The 13,873-nt window shown below is 36.2% G+C and overlaps 1 protein-coding gene across 10 annotated transcripts in view; it reads left to right on the top strand.

The window, feature by feature from the left end:
- The window catches only part of RALGAPA2 (Ral GTPase activating protein catalytic subunit alpha 2), a 305,650-nt gene that overhangs the window by 125,424 nt on the left and 166,353 nt on the right, over positions 1–13,873 (top strand). For all 10 annotated transcript variants that reach the window (XM_057312702.1, XM_057312701.1, XM_057312700.1 and 7 more), the window contains 3 exons: positions 10,803–10,996; positions 11,808–11,906; positions 12,139–12,294. In XM_057312702.1, the coding sequence (XP_057168685.1) occupies positions 10,803–10,996; positions 11,808–11,906; positions 12,139–12,294 (449 nt within the window). The remainder of the gene's footprint in view (positions 1–10,802; positions 10,997–11,807; positions 11,907–12,138; positions 12,295–13,873) is intronic.

Here is a 13,873-nt window from a genome sequence, read left to right as displayed (position 1 = left end):
CTTTGCCAACGAATTGTTGGGTGGCCTTGAGCAAGTTAATCTCTCTGTCAATTTCTTTTTTGTAAAATGTAGATAGTAATAGTCCCTACTATAGAGTCATTGGAGTAATAAATATATAAACACATAAGCCAGGTGCACAGAACCGTGCATGTGGAAGCACTCTGCAGTTTTAGCTATACACATGCACACAGGCGCGCGCGCACACACACACACACACACACACACACACACAAGTCCTTCCTGGCCCAGCATATTCATGCTTATGTGCAGATATATTTTAGGAGAACAACAACAAACTAGAAAGCACAAGTTGAGTAAAAAGTGTCATTAAAATGCTAAAAATGATTTTAAAATTATAAATAAAGGCTAAAATTTTGCCTTAGTTTTTTTTTTTAACCAAGCAAACTTTGGTTTTCATTAATTATTTTATAAAATTTAACCAATCTCTAGTGTTCTTGGAAATTGCTGATGTAGTAATATCAAAACTTCATAAAATTTATATAGAAAAATGGTGTCAAAAAAATCGTTTATCTATGAGCTAGATAAGACCAAGAAGTATGATCTTAATGTGTATTAAATGTGTGTATTTTAATTTAGAATAGATTCATGAACGAAGAAAAACAAACCATTTAACCGTAAGTGAATGATGCATTGCCTTATAATACTGCAGTGCTGTCCTTAAAAGACAGTGGACATCTTTGGTTTATGTATTCAAAGCTGCCAATGGTAGAAGCTTTGCAGAGTCAGTGAGAAAATGATTGGCAAAATTCTCTGCTTAGTTTTATAAATTATTGGGTAGCAATTTATGCTTCTCAAATTTTTGATTCTTTTAAAAATGATTAAAATTCCTGATATATATAATGATATATAAAGATATGTAATAATTTTAAATAATAATACTGTAAATTTAAAAGGGATTTAACAGTTTACAAAGAATTTTGAGACATCTTCTCTGATTCTGTATGGTAAACAGGCCAAGTCTTATAAATACTGTTTCAGAAATGGAGAAACTGAGACACAGAAAAATCATACTGTCTGGCTAGAGAGTAATTTACCAGAGTGGGAACTGGCTTCCAAAGTACTTTGACTCCAGTGCAGCACTATGTCTGCTCCTTTCTACTGCGTTGCTGTTCAAATTACAACTGCAAACCCCTTTAAACTATTTGAGAATTATCTATACTTTTATGGAATAAATGGCTTCTTTGGGTCTAATATACAGATATCCAAAGGAAATCATCATCATATCACTGTCAAAGGCAATAGTGAATTTTCAGTAAGTTGAATGTACTTAAACAAGAACTAGCTTTAATTATTTTTATTGAAAAGAAAGAGAATTGGGTGCCTACTTCTTTTGTCCGTCCTTTGGGAAGATTAGTTTTGATCCCATTTCAGAGTATGCATGGGACAGGTCAATTTAATAAACTTGTGTGAGGTAATTTTATATGATGCACTCTATGTTGTGATTAACTCCTCCAAATACTTTGTTCTTCTTTGAAATACTAATATAGAGAATCAGTACACTCAGTTCAATAGTTCATCTTGTCATCTGTGAAAAGGACAAACTGTAATATGATAAGGTTTAAGGATTATCACAGTTCTGAATTTAACTTTCTGTTCTTAAGAGAACAATTTCTTCATAAACATGCAAAATAAAACTCATGTTAGCCTGATCTTTAGGACATGCAAGGAGAATAATCAAACAATTTGAGTGTATCCTTCTTTCTCATTGAATAATCCTACCAATTATGAAATGTTTAGGATAATAAACTGCTTCTAAAATCTTGAATTCCTTCATCACTGGCAAGCTAACAGTTTTATATTTGTTTTCTCACTTACATTATTACATGTTTGCTGAAAATAACAGCTAAATTTATTTTTCTTCGTTTCAAAATGGAGATTTGTTTTAATCAAGTATGGCAAGACAGGAAGACATGGAAATGATTGTTGTGAAGGAAGAAGTTTATACTCATAGATCTGTAGAAACAGGGCCATGGGTATGCCATGCTGGGGTAAGTGGAGACACAAGGGGAAGCATCAGGGTTGGTCAGGAGAGGGGAAGAGAGAGACAGAGAGAAAAGGAAACATAGGCAACAGCTTTTATTGTCCTTTCAAGGCAAGGCTGGCAAAGCACATTTAGGATTGCCTAGTTTGAGTAAATTCAGCTGATTTTGGAGCATTGACTAGCTGCCTGGTTCCTGATTCTGTGGTGCTTAGGCTTTGATATGTAGCAGCTAGAGAAAGGAGGTAGTTGGAAAGGATGAGTATTGGGTTGGTGGGTTTACATATGAAAGACACATGAACTGTTTGCTATCTCTAGGAGTTAGCTAACCTGTGGAGTGGCAGTGTCTTCCTGGTCAGGAAAACCCTAGGTGGCAGAGCATCAAGAATACAGAAAATAACACTGGGTGTTACTCAAAAATATGAAATAGTGAATCATGGAACTTTACATCAAAAACTAGGGATGTACTGTATGGTGACTAACATAATAAAAAATTATTATTATTAAAAAAAGAATATAGAAAGTAATAAAATATGCCTTATACATACATTAATTTTGTTCTGTTGAGGTAATGATTTTGGAGGGGAGGAATATTTATTTATTTTTTTTTTATAATGATTTTTTATTATATTATGTTAGTCACCATACAGTACATCCCCGGTTTCCGATGTAAGGCTCGATGATTCATTAGTTGTGTATAACACCCAGTGCACCATGCAATACGTGCCCTCCTTACTACCCATCACCGGTCTCTCCCATTCCCCCCCCCCCCCCGAGGCCCTCAGTTTGTTTCTCATAGTCCATAGTCTCTCATGTTTCATTCCCCCTTCTGATTACCCCCCCTTTCTTTATCCCTTTCTTCCCCTACCGATCATCCTAGTTCTTATGTTCCATAGATGAGAGAAATCATATGATAGTTGTCTTTCTCTGCTTGACTTATTTCACTTAGCATTATCTTGGAGGGGAGGAATATTTATGACTTTATAGCTAGGAAACAGTATTGCTATTGACCTCATCTCTTATTTAGCGAATCAATTTACAATCTAGAAATACTGATATTTATGCTATAAGAAATAAAAAGATGAATAAGTCATAGCTATGTCTGACTTAAGAACTTACCAAGAAGACAGAGAACATTTATCCTAATAGCCACAAGCAGTGTGATAAGTGTTTTAAGTTTTTTTAAAGAAAGTTTTAATCAAGGGATAGACAACTGAGACTAAAGGAATGGAATATAAAATATGTATTGAATCCACACAGGCATGGAATTGTGATATATGAAAGATTGGCATTCCAGATCTGGCAAGGAAAGAACATATTATTCAACAAATGCCTGTGGGCAAGTATTTAGCTATACGGAGAAAAATGAAATAGAATCCCTACCTCACACCATGGTCACAGATGGATAAAATGCTGAAATGTGAAAAGATTTTAAAACTTTTAGAAGAAAACATTTTCTAAAAACATGTCTAAGACCTTGAGTTAGGGAAGATTTTCTTAAACAAAATGGAAAAAAGGAAAAGGAAAAAAAAAGCTATAAATCATTATCAGTCAATATCAATAAGAAAAATATCAGTCATTAATTCAGTTTTAGCATACTGAAAAATTTTTCATTATCAGAAAAACTTGAAGAATTCCAAGGGTTTGCAGAACTCCAAAGGGTACAAGCCGGCTTTGGTGCTCTTTCCTTTCCAGGTTCCTGTCAGGTCAGTGATACATTTTAAGACAAGGTTCAGTAAGATATTGTATCAAACATTTTAGTTTATTTGGAGGAGGCTCTTTGGTATTCCCCCACTGGAATATAAGCTTTAGGAGTGGGGGGTTGTTAGTTGTGGTCACAGCAGCTTCTTGGCTCCTAGAATGGTACATATCAGGAGAGAACATTCAATAAATACTTGAATCAATAATTGAATAAACTTTAAGTTGCAGGCTACCGTTTTATTTAGTTAAAAACAACAATTAAATTTTAACCTTTTTTAAGAATAGAAAGTATGTAAGATTCAGTTTCAAAATCTCTTTCATTTGGTGTATTTATCACAGTCCTGCCTCCAAATGTTACAGAAATCTTTTTACCAATTATGCTTTTAATTATAGCTGTGCATGTGAATTACATTCACTGTTACCTGCCACCAAAACTGTTCTTGAAGGAACAAGGTTTGTGAGCCTTCTCTGCCACTGTGCACACTTCAGCATTTTCACTAGGCTTTGATCAACTTTGAAGACGTGAAATATTATAAAGAAAAATAACAGTGATAGACTACCATGGGATTGGTTGCTCACCTTCTAAAATCTTTAAAATGAATAATGTATGTCTGGAAAGCAGATGAGAAAGAAGAGGAGCGTTAGGCTGTAATGGTGGTCAACAGAATGCCAACCAGCTACTTCTCCAATTTTTTTTTTTTTTAAAGATTTTATTTATTTATTTGACAGAGAGAGACAAGCCAGCGAGAGAGGGAACACAAGCAGGGGGAGTGGGAGAGGAAGAAGCAGGCTCCCAGCAGAGGAGCCTGATGTGGGACTCCATCCCAGAACACCGGGATCAGACCCTGAGCCGAAGGCAGACGCTTAAAGACTGAGCCACCCAGGCGCCCCTACTTCTCCACTTTTGATCATCAAAATCCAGGCCTGATTTTTCTGCTCCCAGAATGAAGGTGTTTCAGTCGAACCTTTGGGTTTGTGCCTTTTGTTTAGTTTTCAAATTGAAAGGGAAAATTCATCCGCAAAGTGCTAGCTATGTTTCAACATTCTACCAAATCTATATAAAATTGCAGCCATGTGAAATCTCCATGTGGTCTCTAAGGGCGTGTTTTACCAATTACAAGGATATTTCATGGCTCAAATCCTTTGCATGTTTGCAAAGTTCTATACTTCAGATTTCTCTACTAAAATCATGTGTGTTTGGAGAAAGATGACATGATTTTGTTTGTGAGAATTTCCACTTCAATAAAATTTCTTAAATGACTCTGTAGCATTTAGTAATAATGAAGCAAAACAGTACTAGACTAGCATGCTAGCTTGCTCATAAAAAAGAAAATAAACTAAATACTTGGTATTTTTAGGGTGCACATGAAATTTTCTGAAATCTCTCAAATCCCCATTTTTAATTAAATGCTGCTTCACTGAGGAACCATCTACATGTAAAATGTCAGCATCTGTTCTGTTACTTATGCCATGAGTGGAATAATTTGGGGCAAAAACATTTCAATTCATTAAAAAAAAATTCACAGTAATATTGAGCATGCAATCACTTCAATACTTCTAGGGGACTCAGCATATTTTGATAATGTGAAGGATGTTTCCTAGGATTTTATCATTGAAGTATAAATTTTTCTGAGAGCAAAGCAGTATTAAAACAGACTTTCTACGTGGAATTCTTCCATTACGGAGACTGTGTTAGTTGGCAGGTAGCAGGGACGTACAGGTGATGAGGTACCTGGCCTACATTTACTTGGAGTTGTTGCTCAGCCAGAGTTCCAGTGTGATTGGAATGCTGGGAGCTGATCTGTCTTTGGATGGCTGCATTTTGGGTGGTAGTAGAGGATGAAACAAAGCTGTAAATCATCTAATCCACTTCCTTTTTTTTTTTTTTTTTTTAACCCCTCAAGGGATTAAAGACATCATGACATTCTTAATCAGAAAAATAAATGCCATTTATGCTATTTGTTCACTTAGGGGCTTATATTGATTGCAGGCATTCACTAAGGCTTCAGCATAACTTTTCAGACTGACAGATGCACTTATTTTACTGATTAAACATTAGGAAGGTGTCTCTCTTCTGAGGCTTTATGGAAGTCGAACCTAGAAGGCCCATAATAAGGTTTTTGCTTCTCTACCTTCTATCTTTCAGGAACGGTATGTAGGAATTCCAGCTTGGATTATATCTGCACATTGTAATGTGTCTCCTCAACTGGTTATATGACACCACTGTGGAAAATACCGATGTGTTTTCCTCTAAGAAGGAACAGTGCTTCTGTGTTCTGGAAGGCCTTTCCATGACACTATGTGCAATCCTTATTAAATCCTTTGTTCAGTGTCTTGGGATCTTTCCATAACTAATATAATAAGCTATCAGCAGCTGTTGTGGGTGCAGTTTGGAAGGATATAGAACTGTTCTTGGATCTGCCCTGGCTCCTTGTCAGGTTCACTCCTTGCTCCTTGTTGGCTACTTGAGTTCCTCACATCCATAGATTGTGCTTCAACTTCTTTGATTAGGCCTTTAAAACATCCACAACTTATATACTCAAAATGACACTCAGTGGGAGTTGATAATTGCCTGGAAATCAGTCTGTCTCCACTTGTGTGGGATGAGGAATAGAATTTTGGGAATGATTATGTTAACAATGTATGTTGTAAGACAATAGAGAAAGGGGATTAGTGGTGGAGGTGAGAGACAACTCTTTAAACTCCCTCCAAAGGTTCAAAAGGGAAGCAAAGCCAGGTGCCTAGCTGGCTTAGTTGGAAGAGCATGCTGCCTCTTGGTCTTGGGGTTATGAGTTCGAGCCCCATAGTGTGTGTGGCGATTGCTTAAATAAACAAATAAATAAAAAAAGAGAGAAGCAAAGCAAAGGTGGCTTGAACAGGAAGCTGAAAATAAGATGTCAGAAATGAAATCAAAGTAGTCAGCAACTACAATAAATGCAAACCATGTAAACTTGCAGTTCAAATCGGAAGTTCTTGGGTTAGATTGAAGAAATAAAACCTAGCCATATAATGTTTACAAGAGGTAACCCTAAGACATGATGTACAGGAAGATCCTAAGTAAGTAAATAAATACATGAGTAGCTAGGGAAAAAGACAGACTGCTGTACTAACTGTATGTATGTCAGTCACATAAACTTTAAAGCAGAAATGACTTATTAGTGAGAGCAGTAATTCTGAATTTATATGAACTTCATAGCCTCCAGATACATGAAGCAAAATTTGACAGAATTACAAGGAACTACTGACTGATAAAACCATAATCATAGTAGGAAATTTCAACGAGTTCTCATTAATTGATGAGTTTAGCAAAAAAAAACATTGGAATACAGAAGAAATACATGATACAATTAATCCTGATTGAATGGATATATATAAAAACCTTTGAAATTAAATGAAAAATATGTGAGATTTTTAGGGGCTCCTGGGTGACTCAGTCATTAAGCATCTGCCTTGGGCTCAGGGCCTGATCCCATTGTCCTGAGATCCAGCCCCGCATCCGGCTCCCTCCTCCGCTGGGAGCCTGCTTCTTCCTCTCCCACTCCCCCTGCTTGTGTTCCCTCTCTCGCTGGCTGTCTCTCTCTCTGTCAAATAAATAAATAAAATCTTTTTTAAAAAAATATGTGAGATTTTTGAAAGCATGTGGAACATTTATAGAAATTGACCAATTAGATCATTAAGTCTCAACACATGTCCATGCTTTGAAACTATACCACATCCTGTGAATATGATGAAATAAATTAAGAACAAAAAGATAAAAGAAAAATACATTAAGAAACTAAAAACTGCACTTCAAATAAATTCAGTCCAAAAAGAAATGAAATTGTCAATTAGAAAATATTTCAAACTGAACTACAATGGAGGAAATTCCAAAATCTCTAGATTTTGTAGACTTATATGGAGGAAAACATATGCCCTTAGGTGTGTATATGCGAAGAGAAAATTATTGATCTGTGTGTCCTATTTAAAAAAATTAGGGAAAGAATGGCAGAATAATAACATATAGAAGTTAATTGAAAAGGAACTAATAAAGCTAAGAGCATGCACATACACACTAGAAAGCAAAGACAATCAAAAACCAGTCTTTAAAAGCATTAATAAAATAGACAAGTAGGCAAGATTAGTGAAGGAAAAAATAATGAGGGTGAAAAGGGATCAGAACTATAAACAATATAAGTCTTAAAAAATAATACAGTAAGTTAATTTGAACAGATTTATAAAAATAAAGGACAATTCCCTGTTTTACTGAAACTGCAAATAAAAGAGAAACGATCTTTTCCTGTTCCAGAGATTAGAAAGAAAGCTCCCTAAATTCTGTTATTTACCTTGTGATACCTTGACAATAAAACCAGACAAGGTCAGTACTAAAAAAGGAAAAAGAGTCCATCTCACTTAAAAGCATATCAACAAAAGTCCTAAATAAAGTATTAGCAAATGAAGTCCAAGAATATTGGGGAAACATCATAACAGACATCAGAACTAAGAGAAGTTCACTTCAGAAATGCAAAAGCAAATGAAGATACAAAAAAAAAAAAAAAAAAAAAAAGCCCATCATGAAAAAGCAGACAAATCCCAACTGAAGAACATTCTGTATAATACCTGATCAGTTCTCCTCAAAACAATTAAGGTCATCAGAAACAAGGACACAGCCAAAAGGAGGTGAAGGAAATGGCAATTGAATGTAATGTGGTATCCTGAATGGAATTTTGGAACAGAAAAAAAAAGATATTAGGTTAAAAACTAAAGAGATCTAAATAAAGTATGGACTTTACATAACAATGTTTCAACATTGGTTCATTAGTTATAGCAGGTGTACCATACTTACATAAGGTGTTAGCAATAGGGAATGTTAAATTAGACATTTGTCTGAAGTTAGACATAAATCCACAAGGACAGGGATGGCAGGAAAAAGACAGAAGTGACCAACATGACCAAGGCATCAGCAGACCTGAGAACACCGAATCCTGTGTCAGTACTAGGGAAAGCCAAGAAGCAATCTGACTGCAGTTATTGCGGGTTCCCTAAAAGGGTTAGAAAATTGCCCATAAGAGGTAGCTATAGAAGTAGGAGGTAATGGTGGGGTTAAAACCAGGAAGACTGTAAGTCTGTTTAAGAGACAGAATTTAATCCCAGAAGGAAAAGCAAATAAATTAGGAGGTTTCTGGCCTGGAGTCATCAATACAGAGCTGAGTGTAGAGGTGCTATCTTGAAAACAAAAGAACTAAATAGTTTGCATACTCTGAGCAGTAGAGAGTCTTTTTCCTAGAATTTGAGTTCAGAAAAAAACCCCAAAACCCTAAAGATACATATGACTGAGGTTCTCTGAGAACGTGGTAAAACTCAACGAAGATCATACCTGTGCACTATACTTCTTTCAGCTCTTTGTGGACTATTCTTAAGTATGAACAGATAGCCAAGAACCCCCAGCTATTTGAAGAGGATCTCTAATATGAAAAATATGAGACAAATATAAGAATATGGGATGAAGTAGGGTGGAACAGATCTTTAAAAGGAGTCTGGGGGAAAAAAGGGAGTCTGTTTCACCCATCCCCACACCAAAGGCATTAAGAGTGCACTTAATCTTGATGAGCACTGAGTAACGTATAGAATTGTTGAATTGTTATATTGTACAACTGAAGCTAATATAACACATTATTTAAAATTTAGAATAAAAAAAACAAAAAAAGGAATAGTCTGGGAAGAAATAAAATTTTAATCTATTAATATCTTTAGAGAAATAAGAATACATTGCATCCATGAAACAAGGATCAAGAGTATTAAAATGAATAGAAAACAAGAAAGAGCTTTTGGATATTAAAAATACAAAAGAAATAAAATCAAGTCAACGGAAGTCAGTACAACACGGGTATTGTAGTTGAAAGCACCAATGAACTGGCAAATACAGTGGCTGGAAATAGATACCAGGGCACTTCATGAGGCTTCTGAACACGAAGTATAAAAAGAGGATACTAAAATTTTGCGGAGTTAATAACTTTTCATGAAATAATTTCAAGCATCAGAAGCTGCTGACTTTGAAATCACAAAGGAAACTATAAAAAATTGGAGCAAAGCGTTTCCATCACAGAATTCTATACCCAACCAAACTGTGGACTACAAATCAGGGAACAAACACTTCAAGATATGTAGAGACATGCCCCTTTCTCAGGCATCCCTGGAAGATATGGCCCACTAAAAGGAAGAAATATCAAAGAAATACCATCTGTCATTTTGTGATTCTGGTCTTTAAAAGAGAACTATAAACATACATTCACATAAAAACCTATAAACAAATGTTTATGGTAACCTTATTTATAATCATTAAAAACAGTAAACTATCCAAATGTCCTTCAACAGGTGAATGGATAAAGTAGGATACATCCATAAAATGGAATATTCATCTGAAGAAGAAACAACCACATGGATGGATCTTAAGATGCGTTAAGCTATGTGACAGCACCCAGACTTAAAGTATACTGTAGGATTCCATTTATATGACATTCTGGAAAAGGCAAAACTATAGGGAAAGAAAACAGTGGTTGCAAGGGGCAAAGAAGAGGGGGGAGGGGACTCAATATAAAGGGGCCCTTTTGGAGTGAGGAGGTTATTCCTTATATCAATTTTCATGGCAGTTTGTGGTAACAGTTACATGATTATATACACTTCTGAAAACTCCTTGAGTGTAAGAAGGATAAAATTTATTGTAAGCAAATTATACCCCAATAAACCTGAGTTAATAACAGCCACCATAAATGCCACCCCAGCAATGAGGCCTTCCCTGGCCACCTATTTTTCATGGCCCTGTTCCCTACCCGTCCGGCTCAAGGTTCTCCTCCTTCCCCTGCTTTATGAAACCCTTCCCAGGATCTCCAGAAACTGTTTTATCATCTCTAGGTTGTTGTCCTTTTAGTTCAAAGAACCAGGCATTTGACCTTTCTTCACTGATTCAGCTTTTCTATCCTTTCAAATCGTCAGCCATTACACACTTTTCATCTTAATTATTTTACTCTGAATACATAAATTGTCAAGCATCAGTAATTTGCATTAAAGAGAAAAGGCTGTAATGATGAAATCAAGATTGTGTTTACAGACATGTTTTTCTCCATAGATAGCAGTGAGTGCCTTGCAGATGACTGTAGTATAATTGCTGGAGGGAACCTCACTGGTTGGCACCCAGACTCTGCCGCTGTGTTATGGCGAAGAATCTTGGGAATCCTCGGGGATGTGAATAATATCCAGTCACCCAAGATTCATGCCAAAGTGTTTGGCTATCTCTATGAACTCTGGTACAAACTAGCAAAGGTATGTCCTGCTACATTACCTTTTATTCTAAGAGGGGGAAATTGATTTATCATTTAACATAAAAACGTTGTTGCAATTAATGTATTCTGGAACATATTCTGGAACACAGATTAGGTGTGTAGACAAAGTATGTTTGGTTGTCAAAGAATAAATAATAAATAACTTATAGTTTGGTCATTTTATAAATGCAGAAGTTATGCATATGTAGAATATTACTATAGGACATTAAAGGATAGGGTACTGAGTAGTTTTGTTTTCTTTATAAAAGTGACACTGGTTTTATTGTACAAAATTTGAAAAATATATGAAGAAAATTAACATCATCATCCCACAGAAATAACCAGTATAAATATATTGTTTTATTTCTGTAGGTAAATACATTTTTACAAAGGTAGACTCTTAGAATACATACAGTTTTCATTCTGGTTTTTGTTTATAATGTACGATTTCCCTAGGTTATTAAGTTGTTGTTGTTGTTGTTGTTTTCAAAAATGATTTATATTTTATACGGTATAACTTGTTAACCCATTCCTTACCATGTAGAGTTCAGGGCTTCTGCAGGTATTAACACTCAAGGGAAAACAATGCCCCAGTTTTGTATTAAATCTAACACTATGTCCAGTAAGTGGAACACAATTCAAAATGACAGTCGATCTCACAGTAAAAGAAAAAATTGTAAATGTTGTAGGTTTTCATTCAATGTACAGAAATTTAATGAGAAGCAACTATTTGGCCATGGAACACAATATTGAAATATTGTTGGGATAAACTAAGCATGGCCTTTCCTAAAATTCTCCTCTCTGTGACTTAGATACGGGACAATCTGGCAATAAGCCTGGATAACCAGTCTTCTCCGTCTCCACCAGTCCTGATCCCACCACTCAGAATGTTTGCATCATGGCTATTTAAGGCAAGTGGATATGTTTATTCCTTTATTGCAATTTCCTCTTCCTTTCTGAAATTGAGTTTAAAAAATGTAATTGCCCAAGACTGCACGTTTTGAAGACAAGCTGAATCTTACTAAAGCCACTGCATCCCTCATCTCCATAAACAACTCTTATGGAATACTGAGAAGTAAATGAAATGTCGAAATGCTCTGCAGCTGGAGTTGATTAAATCTTTAAACCTCATCTCCTTGGCAGGCGACAACATTGCCAAATGAGTATAAGGAAGGCAAACTACAAGCGTACAGACTGATCTGTGCCATGATGACCAGACGCCAGGACGTTCTGCCAAACTCGGACTTCCTGGTGCATTTTTACCTTGTGATGCACCTGGGATTAACCAGCGAGGATCAGGTATTCTGTGACTCTCTTATCATAGTAGCCCACAAGGTGAAAAGTGCATAGGACTTTTTGCAGGTTAAATTAGGGTTTGTGAAAATACATCGAACACATTAAAATTCTCAGTAGTTTCAGCTCTTCTACACACAGCAACTACATTGATCTTTCAAAAATGTAAATCAGATTTCGTCACATTCCTACTTCTTCTCTCCGCTGAACTTGCATTGCACCAACCTAATTTCAACTTTGTTCTGTGACTTACGTAGTACTAGATGAGCTAGCCTCAGCCTATGTTGTCAAATTCAAAAGTGCTATTGGTGGGTTTCTGCAGTAGATATTATTTGAAGAAAATTATTCTGGTCATTTAAAAATATTTAAAAACTATTGTTTTAGTACTTAGGATGTTTTTGTACAAGACCTCACTCATAAATGTGGGGTCCTGACATTTCTAGATGGGGAGTTATCTTAATTTCTTGCAAAGGAATATGATTGGTGGTTAAAAAGGAAACAGAAAGGTCAAAGGAGCCGCTAGTGATAGCCCATCCTTGTGGATCCTGGGTGTGCAGGGTAGGATGTGGCCAGTCCCTGGCCTTCCTCTCCCGGGAAGAGCCCTGCCAGTGGGCAGAGGGCAGAGAGGGGAACAGGAACTCTCTCCTGATTCGCCATATGAATGTCAAGCAGGCAAGTGATAGGATTGGTTTGTACTTCACAGAGATTATTCTGGACTCAGTTTGGAAGATGGATTTGAAAATGTGACAGTGGTAGGATAGAGTGGGAGGTTGGGCCTGGAAACAGATTAATTAGGAAGCGGTTAAACAAATATAGAACTTAAAAATGATGAGAATTAAGATGGTAGCACTGGGAATGGGAAGAAGGAATAGGAAAGATTCAAGAAGTTTCAGAGCATTTTATGTTATTACTAGGTCTTCTTGACCAATTAGAGGTATAAAGAATGTTTCAGAATTTACCCTTGAAATTGTAGCTACTTATCAGTGACCTTGAATCGTTCATGAACTACCAAGTAGTCTTTCTTTTCTTTTCTTTTCTTTTCTTTTCTTTTCTTTTCTTTTCTTTTCTTTTCTCTTTTCTTTTCTTTTCTTTCTTTCTTTCTTTCTTTCTTTCTTTCCTTCTTTCTTTCAGATTTTATGTATTTATTTGACAGAGAGAGAGAGCCAGCAAGAGAGGGAACACAACAAGCAGGGGGAGTGGGAGAGGAAGAAGCAGGCTCCCAGCAGAGCAGGGAGCCCGATGCAGGGCTCGATCCCAGGACCCTGGGATCATGTCTTGAGCCGAAGGCAGACACTTAAGGACTGAGCCACCCAGGTGCCCCAGTAGTCATCCTTTCTGTATTTGTTTTACTCTTTGAATGTATAATACAGACACACAGACCTTTTGATACCCTTAGGAAACATGTAAGAGGTCATTCTCCAGATTAGCCAGTTTTTCTCTGTTGCTTCCGAATGTGCTTCTTGAAGCTTCTTGACCCTTCAGCCCTATTTAAAACTCTTGAAATACATCCCCTGATACACAATGATGAGCTTTCATCATTGAGCTTTTATCTGAAGTAATAACCATACTGTCCTACTGAGTTGTC

Source organism: Ursus arctos, unplaced genomic scaffold, assembly GCF_023065955.2.
Source record: "Ursus arctos isolate Adak ecotype North America unplaced genomic scaffold, UrsArc2.0 scaffold_16, whole genome shotgun sequence".
Classification (NCBI taxonomy): Eukaryota; Metazoa; Chordata; class Mammalia; order Carnivora; family Ursidae; genus Ursus; species Ursus arctos.
The sequence above is the reverse complement of the archived record's forward strand: the minus strand, read 5'-3'. Positions and strand labels throughout refer to the sequence as shown.